Source organism: Xiphophorus hellerii, chromosome 22 (assembly GCF_003331165.1).
Source record: "Xiphophorus hellerii strain 12219 chromosome 22, Xiphophorus_hellerii-4.1, whole genome shotgun sequence".
NCBI classification, from domain to species: Eukaryota; Metazoa; Chordata; class Actinopteri; order Cyprinodontiformes; family Poeciliidae; genus Xiphophorus; species Xiphophorus hellerii.
This window is the reverse complement of record NC_045693.1, coordinates 27001782-27020071: the sequence shown is the minus strand read 5'-3', so window position 1 is coordinate 27020071 and position 18290 is coordinate 27001782. Positions and strand designations below refer to the sequence as shown.

General features: G+C 38.1%; 1 protein-coding gene across 6 annotated transcripts in view; it reads right to left on the bottom strand.

Moving 5' to 3' along the window:
- The window catches only part of vps8 (VPS8 subunit of CORVET complex), a 33492-nt gene extending 15814 nt beyond the window's left edge, over positions 1–17678 (bottom strand). For 4 of the 6 annotated variants that reach the window (XM_032553638.1, XM_032553640.1, XM_032553641.1 and 1 more), the window contains exons 1-25: positions 17538–17678; positions 16428–16496; positions 15821–15951; positions 14545–14641; positions 14405–14437; positions 14145–14199; positions 11765–11770; positions 11353–11477; positions 10879–10965; positions 9974–10041; positions 8748–8901; positions 7804–7863; positions 7472–7579; positions 7183–7263; positions 6251–6421; positions 4963–5037; positions 4412–4447; positions 3918–4008; positions 3762–3808; positions 3591–3680; positions 2495–2541; positions 1034–1256; positions 840–929; positions 516–567; positions 195–237 (exon numbers count right to left, since the gene is read on the bottom strand). In XM_032553638.1, coding sequence (XP_032409529.1) covers positions 195–237; positions 516–567; positions 840–929; positions 1034–1256; positions 2495–2541; positions 3591–3680; positions 3762–3808; positions 3918–4008; positions 4412–4447; positions 4963–5037; positions 6251–6421; positions 7183–7263; positions 7472–7579; positions 7804–7863; positions 8748–8901; positions 9974–10041; positions 10879–10965; positions 11353–11477; positions 11765–11770; positions 14145–14199; positions 14405–14437; positions 14545–14641; positions 15821–15951; positions 16428–16496; positions 17538–17609 — 2111 coding nt within the window. In that variant the 5' untranslated portion in view covers positions 17610–17678. The remainder of the gene's footprint in view (positions 1–194; positions 238–515; positions 568–839; positions 930–1033; positions 1257–2494; positions 2542–3590; positions 3681–3761; positions 3809–3917; positions 4009–4411; positions 4448–4962; positions 5038–6250; positions 6422–7182; positions 7264–7471; positions 7580–7803; positions 7864–8747; positions 8902–9973; positions 10042–10878; positions 10966–11352; positions 11478–11764; positions 11771–14144; positions 14200–14404; positions 14438–14544; positions 14642–15820; positions 15952–16427; positions 16497–17537) is intronic. The other 2 variants (XM_032553639.1, XM_032553643.1) reach the window with 1 other exon arrangement.
- Between the last annotated feature and the right edge of the window lie 612 nt (positions 17679–18290).

The window sequence follows — 18290 nt, the reverse complement described above, 5'->3', positions numbered from 1 at the left end:
ATACAAAACAACAGGTGAGGGTGATACAGACGTACGTTAAAGCAAATAAAACACATCAAAAATCAATAAATACATCGAAAAAATATGAGTTTGTGTAGTCACTATATTCTATGCATTTTTGTAAGTACAGAGACAGGCTAAGCCTCTGATATACAGCAGTTTGACAGGGTAATAACAGCATCAGGAGAATTTACCTTATGTAAACTAGTAATTTATTCCCCATCACCACATCATCGCCTAAAGAAAAGGAAACACATGTTAAAAATATATATATTTAAATACTGTATGTTTTGTGGCAAAATACTGACAGAGAAGAAAAGAAAAGAACGGTACAGAAAAGAAAGGAAGAGAAGAAAAGAGAAAAGAAAAGAAAGAAGAGAAGAGAAAAGGAAAGAAAAGAAGAGAAGAGAAGAGAACAGAAAAGACAAGAGAATAGGAAAGAAAAGAAAGGAAAAGGAGAGAAAAGAAAACAACAAAAAGGAAAGCTCCTGTGTGGTTATGGTGCTTGGCATCACCTGTTAGGCTCCGCCCCTCTCTGACTCTAGGACCAATCACTGAAAAGAGTTTCTGAAATAATAAAGCACACAGTTCAGGAGGGCTCTTGGTCCGTTATATCAGAGCACACAGAATGCAGCTTAGATCTACTGAAGTATCTATAATTTCCTCAATTAAACGCATGATGAAAAAACTGACAAAAAAAAACATGTTATCTAAAAGAAACACCGAAACATCGGAAAGCTGAACAGCACTTTGTACCAATCTGATGACTGAAGAACCTGAATAATCCTCAACTTCCAGTACAGTCAGTCACAAAAACACACAGTTTGTGTGGAACTTGCCTCCATTGGAGTAATGTAGTCATTCATGCCTCGGTTGAAAATATAGATCACTGCATCATAGAGCTGGTTGTTCCAACACACCTGGACCACCTGTACTCATCAAGCCACACAGACAAGCAGAGACAACATGTTCAGGCATTCATACTTCATACTGGTTGTGTTCTATATACAGGATTCATCGTACATCCACACACCTGTTGTATGTCCAGACTGGTAACATCCAGATGGACAATGCATCTCTCCAGGCTGTCCATCATACCGTTGTCATGGTAATGTGCCAGGAGGTCCTTCATAACAGGCGTAGTGATGTGACCAAGCCGATTGGCGACGATGTACGACTCCAGTGACTCCAGGAAGACGCCCTTAGCAACCATGTTCTCCACCAGCCGAGAGTACAGCTGGTTGAACAGCAGGTCACTGTGAAACAAGGAGCTTCACTCTCAACGGTCAGAGAACCAACACTGACCACTTCATGGAGGTTGGAAAATAAACCACCAAACACTTTGTCACAAAATTAAAATAGAAATTGTGTGCACTGCCTTATTGTGTCAGCTCTGGTCTTTGCCCATTTTCTGACACCAAATGTGTTGTGAACATAACTGACTTCAAGCACTTTGAACTGCCTTGTTGCTGAAAATGTGCTATAGAAATAATATTACCTACCAACCTGCCTTATGCTTTTTTGTTTTGTTGTCACACTTAAATATCAGATCATCAAAGAAAATTAAGTATCCAACAGAAATAACCCAAGTGAGTACAAAATGTAGTTTCCAAAAAAAGACACCTGACGCCCAATCAAAGATCATGATTCAGCAATAAGAAAGAGAGACTGAGAAGAACAACAACAAAAACCACAAAGGCCTGTCTCACAATTACCAAATAAAAACATCTGGATCATCCCAGAGACTGCTGGGAAAATATTCAACAAGTGGAACTGTTTGGAAGGTGTGTGTCCTGTTAAATCTGGAGTAAAACTAACACCGCATTTTAAAAAAAAAAACATAGTGACAGTCAAACATGGTGGTGGTAGTGTGATGGTTTAATGAATTCTACTTTGTGGCAAAAAATCTGAAGAATATTATTTCCTTGATCTCAAACACATTTAGTGAATGAAACTGAGCAATAATCCAAAGCATATGAAGATCACCTCTGACTGTTTTTAAATGACGGTTCTGAAGTAGCCTAGTCAAAGTCTTGACTTAAATACAATTGAGATGTATTTAAGTCATCTCAATTGACTTAAATTCATCTCAATTGACTTAAATTGTCAACAAACAATTTTAAGGTTGTAGGTCCTGTTTAAGGTCAACTTCTGTTGACCTTAAAGGTCACTTTAAGGTCAACAGAAGTGACCTTCTGTTTAAGGTCACTCTTTAAGGTTGTAGAGTGACCTTAAACAGAAGGTAATTACTAACTCACATAGGGCCATGTTAGTTTGGATAGATTTTATGACTTAATTAAATCTGCTGGGTTTCCTTAGATAGAAAGCTTTTTAAACTATTCTGAATAATAAACTGGGGTTAAAGCATTGGTCGATAAGTAGAATTAGTTGGAAGGTCTGTGTGATTCTAGTCATGGTCAGGCTTTGTCCTGCCTTCAGAAGGTCAGCATCATTAACACAATCAGACACAGCATGGACACACACATGTACTCACGCCTTCTGCAGCAGGAGGCAATAATCCACCAGGACTGGCACCACTTCCTGATCCAGGCACAGAGATAAACAGGGAACATTGATTTCATTCACAACAATTAAATCAATCTACTGACATTCCAAGTTTTAGACTAATCCCTTCTGGTCGTGCCAGACACAGTCAGAGGCGTAACTGGCTGAGCTCAAGTAAGTAAAGTGATAGAGTGTTCATCCACACCGCAAGGCGAGGCAGAGCCTTTACAGCCTGTTTTCTCACTAATCTTGTTTGCAGAATAGCGACTTTCAAATGGCAAATGTTATTCATTTTTTTATTTCTATGTATTTGACACCGTTGGAAAGATTAGAAGCCACACTTTCAGAATCGGTAAATAACTCAGAATGCCCCCATAGGTTTTATTTTTAGGGCAGCATCTGCACAGCCTCCAGTTCAGCCTGCCGCACTTTTAATTTCTCATGGCTTAGTTTACCACCTGCCTTGACGACTGCAGCTACATGTTCATTTTTCCATTAATTTGACTAAAATAGGAGGAAATGATTGTGTTTCATTTGTCCTTTGCACGGTAAATATGAATCCAGTTATTTTTATGAAAATTGACTGTTTTAGGAAAACCCTACTAAGGTTTTACACCAGGCAGCGCCCTTCCTCACCACGGATGCGTCGTCTTATTTTTATCTCATTGAGAGCTGATGATCTTATTGTGAACAAAATTGCTTACTGTTCCTAGTAGGTAATGTCCGCCTGCTGAAGTTTGGGTCATTTTCTCTCGTCATTCATTCACTCACCTTCATGTAATGGATCACTAATGTCAATTTGGTAGCATAACTTACTTTATCACGCTGCAATAAATAGTTGCAGTACATTAACAACATACTGGCTAATGTTGAAACAGCAAGGTAAATGGGGGTAACCATGGCAACCAGTGAGCGTAATTTGAGAAGTCAAGTTACCCATCGTATTTACAAACAAGTATTCCCTCCATACGATTAAAAACATAAGTGAATGTCGTCATCAGAGGTTCCATAGTCAGTCAGTCTTACTGATTATTCTCACAGTTAAACAGATAAAAAGTTCAAATAAGCCAACATGTTTCTATTACCTGGAAATGCTGCTCCAGGACCTGCAGCTTGCCCTGTTCTGGGCATTTCTTCACAGCGTACTCTGTAAAATGGAGAAGGATCTCTACCATCTGCAAAGACAAGGTTTTTCAAGTTTGAAAATCCAAAAAAAAAAAAACCAGCAGATTTTACAAAGTGTGTAAGACATTCACCTTGTCGCTGATAACCGCCTTCCTTTTCTGTGAATCTCCATGCAGGCCTTAAATAAACACATAGAAAGAAAAGAAAATTCCAGCTGTTCTCTCAATATGTGATCAAACCATATTTAAAAAATAGTTAATATTAACACTAATTATGACCACACCCACCAACCACAGCCTTGGCGGTGCCTTCATGGAAGGACCAGGCCAGAGACAGAGCCTCAGTGAAATGCTCCTGCTTCAGTAAACAGTCCAGACGCTGGAAACAGAGAACATGGGTCATCTGGGTAACCATGGAAACCCACAAAAAAAACACTGAAGATGTAGCTGTATGTGGATGACACGCAAATGCTTCCACCAAAGTTAGTGTCATATTTACATCCTAATACTTCCATTCTTATGTACTTCTGTGATTCAGAGCACCTTTAGCTTCATTAAATCATTTGTAAAAATGATCTTCATATGCCTATAAGCAGCAATACTGCCTTTATCATAGCAACGTTATATCCTGATGAGCTCATCCTCACATATAACCTCATTGGCTGAGATCGATTATTTCCCGCCTTAAAGTTAGAGCCACATTCTGACTGTTACCATGACAGTTGAGGGTTTTATGCAGACATGTGACACTCACATTCATAAAGATGAAACATGATGCATACCTCTTTCCAGTTCCTTAGGGACATAATGTGAGCTGACTGCGAAACAAGCAAAGCAAAGAAAAGCACACACTGTTAAACAACAGGATCAAGTAATGTTGTGCAAATAACATCCATATGGTTAGTAATGATCAAAGTATTTTTAAAAAAATACTAACAATGATAGTAAATGTTCCTGTGTTTGTAGAACTGCTGCTTGAAAGATTTCTACTGGATTTCTAGACTTGGCCATGTGACTTTTTACTACTGAACCAAACACACATATACACACACAACTCCAACAAAACACAGTAGTTTGTGTTTGTAACGTGACAAAGTTACAAAAAGGACTGAATATTTTGCACAAGATAGAGAGCGTGTGAAGCAAAATGTGATTACTGAGCGTTATTTTACGTCTGCTAAAATTACGCAGAAGTAAAATAACGTCTGCGTTATTTTAGCAGACATTAAAATAACGCAGACAATGTCTGGTCCAATGTTTTTGTTTTGTTCTGTATTAAACTGAGTTTTGTTCAGTGATGGATGAACAGACACAGACTAAAGCTAACAGCTACCTTGGTGCCCAGGCAGACGATCTGTCCTGCATAGCTTGACAGTGACTGGTAGCAGGCCTTTTCTCCAACCAGCGCCTAAAACACAAACACACAGATTTAACAATCTAAACACATGAACAGCAGATCTGATCGGCTCAGCTGGTGTCTTAGGATGACCACATGTTTAATAAATCCCCGTCAAACTGACCGGCACAGCTTAGCTACTCATTTTAGCAATGAGTAGCTAAGCAGGATTCGTCATTTCAGAATTCTTAACTTTCACGCAGCAATATCAAATATTTCCAGCATATTTTGAATTTTGGAATATTAAGCATGTTGTAGTTAACTTCAGACTCTTTAACACACCTGGAACCAAATCAAACTCTAACACATGGCATTGTTCTGGATTCTTTAAATCACATGAGTCAAACTCAAGGCCCGAGGGTCAAATCTGGCCCTTCCATAGCTTTATATGTGGCCCTCTACCTCCCCAGATGCCAAATTACATAAATCAGTCCTACCAGTTTTTGGTAAGTCCAGGATTGCAAAAATTCACACAAAATCAACAAATGCCCGCATTTTATTTTTTTGCACCATTGAATAATTCTACATTTCTTGTAAATTTTCCACAGAAATAGTCAAAAACATCGAGCTTAAGTAATGCTAACTCCCACCTGCAGGTGGCAGTATTTCTTACTATTACACCACTGCTGCCTCACTCCTTATTTATTGTCAAGTTTACATCCATAACAAAAAGTTGTATTTAATGTCATACATAAGTGCAAATGTTGCAAAGTTCCTTGCAAATATTTCTAAACTAGTACCACAAAATTTGTGACTTTCAAAGCAAAACAAAATAAATAAATCACATGATGTGGCACAAAACAAAACTGAGTTTGACTCCACTGCCTTAAGACATTTTATTTCTGTAATCACAAAAATAAAAAAAACTAATTGTCAAAGTTTGGTTTGGTTCCTGATCCACATTCAGTGGGTTTTAGCCACAATACGGCTAAAACCCAAATATAGGAATCTGGCCAAATGCGAGTTTTTGAATGAGTGCGTATTGATTTGTGAGCTTTCTGTCAGTTCCTCTATGATCAAAACGATCAAGGAGAACCAGAAGTGAAGCTGTGGATGACAACACATCCACAAAACAACATATGGAAATCTGAATTTAACTCTGTAATGGCTGACTAAGGAGTAAAGACAGGAACTTAAAAGTTTTACCATACTGATTATGAGTAGAAAAATTATAAAAGCCCGTTCCCTTTACAGACATTTCCACGGCAATGGGTGTCTGTCTCACCAGAGCCTGGGAGACGTTCCCTCCGGTTGCCAGGGACTTGAAGTGCCGACTGTTGTAGACCAGCTGCACCTGCTCCAGGTCCAGCGTCTCCAGGACGTCATGAGTGGGCCGGTCCACCACGTGAAGCTTCTCATGGCTGTCCAGCAGCACCAGGCTGCAGCTGTTGATCCACTGCAGACACAGCAACAGCAGCACACAGACCCCATCATGTTTTCCCTGCTGGCGCCAATGTTGTTCAGCCAACATTAAAAATGAAGCACTTTGCTCGCATTTAGGGACGCACAAAAAGAACCTTCAAAGAAGCAGTTGAATATTATTTTATTATTCAAATCAAGGCAGTTTTTATCCATATACTGCCAAAATACATTAGTCCCTCCAGTTTTTTTGACCATTCCACGATTCATGTAAAATTAATAGATCACCGCATTTTTTCGAGCTACGGAATAATTGTCAGTTTATTGCGAATTTTCTGCAAAAAATGGTAGAAACATCGGGCTGAAGGGATGCTAACTCCCACCTGCAGGTGGCAGTATTTTTCACTTCTATGCTGCTACCTGGGCCTTACCTGAACCCATAGGTAAGGCCCTCAACCCATAATCTGTGATCGATTATCACAAGCAACAAAAAGTCACATTTAAAGTCGCACGTAAGTGCAAAAATTGCAACATTTCTAGCTAATATTCCTAAATTAGCACCACAAAATCACCAAAACAATGTGAAATCCTGGAGAGACTGATCGATGTGAAAAACGGTTAAATATTAGTTCAAATGGGGAGAGAGTTTTAACAGTTTATCGATTTTATCAATACATTCTGAGAACATTGGTGGTCTTAATGTGGCCCAACATGAAAACCAGTTTAACACCCTGATCCAGAACAGCGCTCGTCTTTTCTGCTCCTGGGTTTTTTGGCTGAGCTGAGGTCAGAGCTTACGTTCAGGCTGATGATGTCACAGCTCAGCTGCAGCTGCCTCTGCTTGATCACATGGATGGTGCCCGTCTCCTCCTTCTTCACCTGGATAAATCAGACCAGTTTAACAAACAGAGACCACCGAAAGAGAGCAGTTCAGACAATGGTTGGCTTATGGAAGATACTTGGACTAGGACTAAAAGATGTATCTGGGTACTGAAGGTTTACTGGCAAATCTCATCCAATAATCTAACTGGGACTGTAAATTGAGATTAGAGTCAGATGATGGAGAGGGATGGAGCTGAGCAGATACCAGCAGGAAGTGGACTGAGTCTCCTTTACAAAAGGCCAGCATGGGGTTGACCGTCTTCTGGACAGGAACAAACTGCCAGGCCAGCTGGGGCACGCTGCTGGGGTCAGACTGAGGAGAGACGACGTCAAAAACAGAACACAAAAACTTTTAATGTTCAAGTTGCAGAATTAGAACTAGAATTTCCTCCCAGTAGCTAAAATTGACACTCTGGGTGGAGAAGTAATTCACATAGTGACAGGTACTGTACTCAGGTTAAGTCTGATCTAAAACACTTAAGAAAAAGGAGAGATGATTCCATGCTAAGAGACTAGCAGTAGGTTAGAAGATCAGACCTTAGTGTAGGGAAGAGTCATCCACACATTCAGGCTGGGCTTGAGTCCAATGATCAGAATCTGATTGGAAGAAATCAAAAAGTAAAAACATCAGTAGTTCCAACATACACATGTGTATTTCTGTCTTCATAAGAACTTTGAATTGACTTCCATTCATTTTTTAAATTAATTTCAATAGCCTAACCCTGAATGTAATTCTAAATCTAACCAGTACCAACTCAATTTACACCTCAGTTCTAGACCTGACCTCTAACCATTACAAGTCTATTCCTAACCCTAACCTTAACCAAAACTTAATTCACACCTTACCTCTAAACCTAACCCCTCACCTTAAATAATGAGTTTAACAGTAATAGGACCAGGCTTTGGTTCCCATAAGGTCTACTGGTTTTCAAAAGGTATGTAAATATGGTATGTAAAGAAGAATAGCTAAACAACAACACACACACACACACACACACAGACTGATCATCTCTTGGATTGCTTCAACTGAAGCAACTTCTTCTAAACAACCGGAGAAAAGACAATGAAAAACCAGAGAATAACTGTTTTATAACTGTGTCTTTGATATTAAATCTACATATTTTCTCTGATTGTGGTTTCCCTACAGCTCAAATATCCTCAGCCAAAGCGTGATGGATACACAGACAGCAGCTACTTCCTGGATCAACAGAAAGTCTGCCTTCTCTCAGAAGAGGGAGATAATTTCATCTTGATGTTTTTAACCATAAAGATGAAAACAATCAGGGGTTAAAAACCCCCTTAACTCCAACCATAATGACCCACCGGGGTCAGGAGATAATCTCATCTGGGTCTGGACCAATGGTCTATTATCTGATGCATGAAGCATCTCTGCAGTCGTTAACGGCGGCGTTTTTCTCCTGGCTTCTGGCCTGCTGTGGATCTGTTTCTTTCTGTGCAATGGAATCACTGGGAGTCCATACCTTGGTCAGGGAAGCCATAGCTAGGAGAGAGTAGCATGTGATGGGGTGGTCTCTGAAGTCTGGAGGAGTCCGCAGTGGTTCTATACAGCACACCTCTCCTTTAGAGCCGCTGAAGAGACACCGTGAGTCGCATGAGCGCATCCCCATCACCCTCCTGGAAGAAAAAGCAACAGTATTTCTGGTCATTTATCGTATCATTTATCAATTATTGTGACAAATTTACTAGAATGATAAAAATTTTGATTTATCACTGTCACAATAAATTTAAATTAATTATGTTTAACCCCCCCAAAAAACTGTCTGCATTGTCAGGATTGTTACTTTTACTATTTTATTTTTTCCACCATTTTTTCATTGAGAGCATCAATGAGGCCTGTCATGATAACTCATTTTGCTGGACAATAAATTTTCCCAAAAGTTATTGCTATAAACAATAATGTCGTTTTGAGATTATTTTCAATAATATAATGGTAATGGCATAATAATGCAAGTACACATTCAAAGATCAACAAACTTTAAATTCTAATGAAAATTTAACAATGGAACTGGAGGACATTTTAAATATTTAAAATGCAAAAACTAAATTAAAGAAACAATAAATTAAATTAATTATAAAATCTCTGTAAACAAAATTGTCCTTCAAAACAAGGGATTAATTGAGACCAAAGCAGCCGACTGAAGACGTTTGTCATCTGGTTTTTGGTAGAAAGAGAGAGAAAAAAATAAATCATGCAAATGGAAATTATTGAGCTCGTTATAATTTATCAGTCAATTAATTGATTTATTGCTCATTTCAACAGGCCCACAATGAATAAATGTCAATAAATATGATTGACGCAGTTAGCATGAGCAGTTTAGTGTTACAAATCACACTTTGCTATGTGCTAAAAAGAAGTAATAAATAGTTCTTATAGTCACTTTTATTCTTATCACAGTAATCCTTTAAAATATTGTGAAAACACTTCAAGTGTATATCATCCATTCCTAAGCAGCAGGAATCACACACATACATTACAGCAGACTGGGCTTCTCCCAAGACACTCCTGTTTGGTATTTTAATCCCACTGTGCCAAAAAGGTTCCACTTTAACAAACATTTCATTAGAGCGCTGTTTGGAATATTCTCTTTTTTATGCAGTTTTGTTCATCATACACCATTTCAAAAATGTGAGAAGCCTCTCTACAAACTGTGGGTTTTTCTGGACAGAAACTATTTCCTTCCTTTACCTGAAGGTCAGCTCAAACACAGACCCTCCGCTGTCGTTGCACACGGCCAGAGTTGGGTCATCTGTGAACTAAAGAAGGGAGCGGGGAGGGGAGAGGTAGAAGTTAGCTGACGATCATCCAGGTATAGATCCTTATGGTCACTGTGTGTCTGAGAAACAATCAGCACATTTATCCCCAAAACATTTAGTCTGACTCGCCTCCTTCAACAATCCTCATGCTCTCGTTTCATATTGAGTATTATCTGTAAGACTTATACCAAACTGTAACTTCACAAGATGCTTAACATTCCTCATTTAAGCTTTTTTGTTATTATTTGCTGGGAGTTCTCATAAAATTCCGACTTTATTCTGGTTACATAATGACTTTATTCATGTATTATTTGGACTCTATTGCTATTCGACTATTTTTTTTGTAGTATTATGTCTTTATTCTCATAATTTAGAAAAAAAACATCTTAGCCTGGCTGTAATACTTTGTCGTAGAGTTGATCTGAATTTAAAATCCAAATGAATAGAAGCTGTAAAACACGAATGTTTGTCAAACAAGATGGCTGCCCCGGGCATGCTGACATCACTCTGAACTATGGAGACCCAAGGAGGGCATTGGTGAAAGAAATCCAGATTTTCCAAAAAGGAAATCTTCGAAAACCAAAAGTTTGATAAATCCATAAAGTCGATTCATTGCCCAGCTCTACATCAGGGTAGTTGATAAATCTTCAACAAAATCCACATATCTGGACTTTTTAATAATAAAGAAATGATTAATGAGCAGGATTTTTAGAACTCCCACATTTACTGTATAATTGAGCTCATCTGCATGGTGCATGGAGGGAACCAATCAGAGGAAGTTTTTTCTTCAAACTTCAACCTGTAGTCATTCAGAGCGTTCTGCTGAGCGGCTCTCACCTTCACATGCAGTATGGCCGTCCCTGGAGGATGGGCATCAGTGATGGTCCTCAGAAGCTTTCCGTTGGCGAGATCCCACATTGTAATCTGACCATGAACAACAGTTAGGATATAAAGAACCAGGAATAGTTCTATGAAACCATCTATACTCAGCTGACCAGATCTGGAATGAACTGGATTCAGTGAGCTTCAGCATGAACATGATGAGAGTGAACTGGATAACAGCCGGTCCAACTCCAAAAACTTTTTGGGAAACTTCTGCACAACTATATAAAATTGGGTTCTGTTCAATTTCTTCCTTTGCTTTGTTGAATCTAATTTCTTTTCCACTCCACCAAGGCTCCAGAATGTTGTCATTTCTTCTTAAAACTAAGCCTCCCTCTGTTGTTGTTCTCCATTGTAAATTGAATCTGGACAGAGATCAGACTGCATACAAACTGATTTCCCTTCAAGAAGCCACAAATGTTTAACTACCTGACCCTTGGCAAAGCCACACAGCACACGTGAGCAGTCGTGGTTGATGCTCAGAGCCGAGACGGCGCCGAACTCCGCTCCGGTTGTCTTGCTGCCCAGACAGAGCCGCAGAGCCTGGTTGGTGTCTGAGGAAGAAGGTTAAGGGAATGTTTACTGGCTTTAACCCAAACAACGTTTAGCATGCCATCGTAAATACATGTTTCACCCAGGAGCAGCATCAAACAGCCCAGTAACACCAAATGACATGGGCAAAGAGGGAGGAACAGAAAAAAAATAAAGCTCCAAGTGGGAAACAAGAGATGCATGCATCAAGCTAATGTGAACAAACCAAAGGCATTATGGGACAGGATGCTTCCAGCAGGCAGAAAAACAAACCGCAATAAGCATGATCATCAAACAGGCATGGCCGTACCTTTTCCTGCTCAGGCCGTCATTATGTCAGCAGGATAAAGAAACATTAGTCAGCATCAACTCAATCACTACGACTGTAGTTCTTTATCTGGTGCCTTTTGTAAAGTTACATAGTAAAAAAATTTACAGCAATAATTTGGTTTAATTAGGCTGACACAGAGAAAAAGATGTCAATTTTCACCATGTCACTCATACATGTATAAATGTTAGAGTTACGAACTGGACATTTAATTCACAAGCTAAATATTTAGTCAGGAAGCTAAATATTTAGTTCTCAATGTTCAAATGTTTAAGTAAATATCTTGTTAACAAAGTATTTTGTATTTAATTTAGGGCTAAATATTGAGTTAGATAAAGTAAATATTTATTTGGGAACTAAATATTTAGTTGGTGTATGAAATATTTACTTGGGGACATTTCTAAATGTAGGAATGACATGGTGAAAATATGACCAAAACTTGAACACCCACATTTTTTTCTATTTGATTATTGACGTAAAAAAAATTTTTACTGTCTAACTCACCATTAGCCATGGTGCTATCTGTGAAAGCAGGCCTATTTTACAGTAAATTTCACACTCTTTACTGAAACCTTTAAATGTCTTAATCTTGACTAATTTGTCAACAAAAGAAACAGAATATGTGTACAAAAGAGCATTTTATTACAGTAATTTCAGCACAGTACTAAAATTGCATATTTAGTCACTGTAGAAGTGGTACCTAAAACAATATTATAGTACAATATATATAGTTAATATGTCCAACAGTCAATGCTTCCTACAGTTTTATAAAACAAATGCTCCTACTAAAGCTAATGACATGGGCTATAATCTGGAGTCACTACATCAACCATGTGTACGATCAAATCACAGGGCTGGTGATTCTTCCAATCAGATTCTGATTTGCTTTCACTAACACTACAAATGAAGGGGAGTATGAATGTCATCTTCCTCTCACACTAAGGTCGCTATTAGACGTGCTTTGACACCAACCTAGTGGTCAAAGTGTGAACTACACTGAACCACATTGAAATTTGCAGAGAAATTCAGTGAATAGTCTTAACTCTGAGCTGCGTTGTGCAATAAACAATATGCATTTAGTCTTCTAATAACTGACATATTAGAACAGACAACATGTGACAAACATTCTTAGTTATCTCTAATTTTGGGTATGAAGCTTTTTAGATTCGCTTAGGAATGGAGAGTGACACTAGTGTACAGATGGACTTTAGGTACAACTGTGAATCCAACTTTGAATCAAAATATTACTTTAGATTACAACAAATAACAAATAAATATTGATGAATAAATAATTCATTTTATTAGTACATGCCTACAGTACAAAAAGTGAAACGGAATAAAAGCTTCTGGGAAAGAAGAGTAAAGGAAACTTTCTGTATTTAACTGTATTGGAAACTTCCAAGATGAAAACCACTGGTTGTTCAAAAATACACGTTGAGATTCAATTTCTAACACTCATTTCATATTACAACAAATGGGCTAGAACTCCATAAAACATGGAACTATGCAGTTAAGAAACTTTGCAGTGTTTAGCTGTATTTGAAATGCTGTATGACGAAAAAGCAATGGTTGTTTAGAAACATTTTTTGAGTCATTTTTAAAGTCTTGGTTGAGCATTAACATAATCAACCAAATAACAAACATCCTGAGATTGAACAGTTTGTAGACTCGTCAAGTTCCTGGTGGCTCTAATTAGCATCATAGCTAAATTTACACTTATAAATGTTCAAATTTATAATCTCTAAGTACATTTATAATGTCTGGTTAACAGCTAAAGCTTAGGTTTTTAGTACAATTGGATATAAATTTGAGCAATAAAGGTAAGAGAAAGCCAAAGATTAAGAGGAAGTGTTGGTTTAGTTGGTCATTTAACAATACTCTGAGTAAAAATATATATCTTCACAGGGAAATTTATGTTATGTAATTGACATCTGTTTTCTGGATTTACAACACATTGCTCTCTAACGTCAACATGGAGTTTTCTCAAGTTTCACATTCCACCTTTAGCTTTTCTGATCATGGGTGGGAAGTATGAGTCTTATAAAATATAGTCAGAATAAACACTCTAATAGGGACGTTAAGGTCCACTGGCCCAACCCTTCATACTCTTATTAAGCAGTAAGTTTTTTTGTCAGTAATATAATAAAGATGGACATTTTAGAACCGAGATAATTCTGTTACAAGCGACAAAAGTGCAAATAAGAAGCCACAAAATAAAGAATACATCTGGTTACAATAAAAGTGGAAACACCCATGTCTGATCTTTATTTGTACGCCTGAAACGGAGTTATAAATTATTTACAGCGTCAACATCCCTTAATGTATATGAAGCAAACTATGAAGGGTTAACACATTAACTCACCAAACACCAGGGCAAGACCATGAGATGTTCCTACGGCAATAACACCAGACATGGCCTGAGCAAGGGTCAACAAATACACAGATTTCAGTACGAATCAGACGCACTGACGACAACAGATGGTCAATAAATATAAAAAATTTGATTGAAATATCAAATTCTTCTGCAAATAATTGAACACATCTGAGCACTCTGAACTTCAGTATGTTCTTCTGAAAATTAGCAGCATCTGTTGCAATACAAACCAATCAATCGATACTTACTATTGCAGTGGGCAGCCCAGCATCCACTTTGTCCTATTGAGAGACACAAATGTTCTTGTCATGGCCAAAGGAATACCAGGAATCCATCGTGGTGGTGTGTTAAATTAATAACTCTGGATGAGTGCAACACTGTTCCTTACAGCAGCAGCAACTATCTGAGCGGAGATGCCCTTCAGCAGGCTGAGGCGAAGGACCGAGCCGTGAACTGCTGCGTTCTGATCCAGAGTCCTTCTCTTCCTACAGTCGGTCATGTCGTCACACAGAACAAACGGACACGGAGGAAAAATATAAATAAACTTATACCTGCAGAACTCTGAGGCTGGAAACATCAACATGAATGAGAAAGGTTGCTTTTCTGGACATCTTTAAGTCATTTATAATTTATTAACTGCTTGGCTTTACTCAGCATTGCAGTGCCTCTCCATACTTGACGATGAATCATTTTAATGTGTGTGTTTTTTTAAGCCTCTTATCTGCAATGTAACTGATTCTAACTCCAAGTATCGTTTTTTTTTATTTAATCATAATCTTATTTTATCGAGCAACAACTTCAGTTTATTCATAATAGTCGCCATTTCACCAGATGGAAAACAGCTTCATTTGCAATGTGGCTGGTGTCCAGTGGTTCAAAATTAAAGAAACAAATCATTTACAAAACAAACACTATAAGATTTGATTGTTTTCTTGTTTGAGTTTGTCTACTGAATTCCATTATATGTTTTAGAAAACATATAGAAACGATTCTGCTGCTTTGTTTTTGTTTTTTGATGATGACTTATGTATATCAAAGGGAAGGTGCTGTATAATACGTTTCTGCTTCTACCTCTGCTTTTTTTGGTCCACAAATTGTGTTCTTGCTATTCTTAGGAATTTAGACTTTATCTATTTCTGTACTAGCTTTATTTCTTTTCAATATTGTGTATTTTCTTTCTTTCATTTTGACTTGTGTATGGATTTTTTTAATTACTGAAAATAAACTTTCAATTTTATATTATAAACTTATTATTTATCATTTATGTGTTAAATAAATACATTTACATGCCAAAACTAACCCCTGGGAAATGTCTTCATTAATATCCATATATTTGCAATTACACTATATAACTTCAACAACTTTGCCTGTTTATTAAATAGTTTTTAACATTCAGTTTAAAAATATTTGCCTGATGCCATAACTTTCCAAGTTTTCATTAAATCATCATTATTTCTATTGAATCAAATATCTAACTTAGATTATCCAATCAACAAGACGCAATTACTTACCTATGTGCTAAGCAATCTATTCTACTGAATGGAATCATCCCAGTAATTCTGATAACAACGTTAAATATACCATATCTGAAAGTGGCTTCGATACTTATGTTCACCACAGGTGGTAGAAGGTTTACAAAGTTTTCAAAGTGTTTGTGTTCTTACCGTTTGAGGTGTGCCGGGTCTCCGCTGTCAGAGCTGGCCAAGGAGGACGTGTCATAGGACTGAGCGTCCATGTTGTCTGTGTTTAAAAGGCAGGTGTCCTCCAGAACAAAAGGGTCCTCCTCCTCCTCCATCTGTAGCACACAAACCCACGTCACACAAAGGTAAGTTCAAATTCAACAAGTGCACATCTGACCTTAACTCAGAAACACACAAGTTCCCAAAGCTGGTGCCTTGGTGTGAGAACTCACACAACATGGCTCCGCTATTAACCCTTTAACAGCGTGTTTTTCCCAGCAGTGCACTGAGAAGTACCTTGAATAATAAGCTAAAAAACTGATGTTTGCTAAATGCTGCAGGTTAGTCTGTAGGAGCAGAGTGGGGGAGTTGCGGGGAAGGGCTGCTCTTGGAGGCGTAATCTCCAAAGCTTGGAAACTGCAGCTCAGAGGTGGAGCTGCATACTGAAGGCGGAGCTAGGTCCAATCACGGCAATGTTTTTGATGAGGGAGTAACATTATAACATGATGTAAAGCTAAAAAAAGTCGATTTCACATAATACTGTCCCTTTAAATGTGACTGAAAGCAGACAAAGGAAAGATTTGTAGCTGACCTGACTCAGGATGCTCTCCAGTGTGGGGGGGGTGTCCACTTGGGGAATGTCAAACTCCTTATCGTCAATCTATGAAAAGATATTCAACATACAAAAACAAAAATAGGGGATCAGGAAAAAGTTTTTCTGCTGTAAAGAACATACAACATAGAAATATATTGAAGTATCTGATATGAAAGATGGAAGTTTTGAACTCTCCCACAGTTCCTCATGTTACAGGGTATGTATTCTATTGGGGAGTTTGTGTGAATGACAGAATGACAAATAGGCCAACACACAGTCAGAATGTTGAGTGGAAGGAGAAACAACACATATTTCTATAAATAAGAAAATGTGTCTGTGAGCAGCAGGTTTCAGGTTTTCCATAGAATTTAGGTCTATACTTTGACTTGGCCATGCTAGCACATGAACATGCTTTGATCCAAAACGTCCCATAATATCTCTGGCTTGTTCAGGGCGGCCCTCCCACTGGAACCTGAACCTCTACAGTCTCAGGCCAGATTCAATTTTTAACAGGTTTTCCTCCAGGACTGTTCTAGATCTAGCTATATCCACACCCTGTCCCACAGCCTGATGCTGCCACCACCATGGTCCACCATGGGGATGGTGTGTTCAGGGTATGTGGTATTAGTTTGTTCTAACACCACTGAATTCTGTATGTGGCGTCTCATCCCAACTCCTTGCAAGTCAAATTATTTGCATTATTTGTGCTTCTGGTTTGTTTGGACCTAATTCTATCCAAACTGGACCATAAAATCTCTTAGTTCCCTGATTTTGTGCTAATTTTATCCTTCAGTAAGCAGTTTATGGATCTAAGAGTCCAAAGTGGGAAAGAATGACAGACGAAAGAAGGAAATATTTGTTCCACTCACTCACTGAAGCAACGGAGCTTCAATATTACTTTAATATTATTATATATTCCACATGGCTGGACTGCATAGTGGTTCAGTTTCTAGGACTGTTCAATATAATCAATATATAAAGTCAATATAAACAAACACAAGACCGGTTTATTCTTTGATTCTCTTCTATCAAACACCATGTAGAGATAAATGGCATTCTTCGGGGTTTGTGTTCCTAATTAAAGCGGACAAGAAGAAGTTCCCTCACCGACTCTACTTCCATCAGGTTGAGCTGGGAAGAAGCGGATAAAAGGCTCCTGCTGTCTGGAGACTGCGACATTTCTCTGTTTACATTCACAGACGAGCATCCAGGAAGTCCTCTGTAAGCATCTTCTTCTTCTACGGCACAGGACTCTGTTGGTTCTGTTCGGAGTGCGCGCATGACAAACTCATTTACTGGTACATTACCGCCACCTAGTGGATTGGTCAGTGTGACACTTTTCCGGAAGTAAAAATCAGTCGTCTTTTGGGATAGCGAACCAGAACATTTTTCCATTTCATGAATAGAGAAGATTCTTTAAAGTTATGCTCCACTTTCATGTCCTGCAAAACGTCTTAATCTATTCCCTCTTTCAGTTCCAGACAGAAAGTCAGTGTCAAAGAGGCTCAGGGTCTATGCCATGGTGTAGCAAAAGTAACAGAGGTGGGTAGACTACCCAGAACTAGCACTGCTTCAACATTAATTTACTCAAGTAAAAGTAAAAAGTAATCTTTCAAAAAAAAAAAAAAAGTAAAGTCTGTTTGCTAAAAAGGCGACTCAAGTACCAAGGAACTGATCAGCACATTAATCATTTAATATTTAAAAATTACATCATCAGATGAATCAAAACATAGAGCCATGTGGAAATTTTGGTATCTTAAAGGCCAAAATGACAACAATTAATATAAATAAAATAATTACAAAATTAGGCGAAAGAAAAAATAACCCAAATCAATTATTTTAATAAAATGTATGAAACTT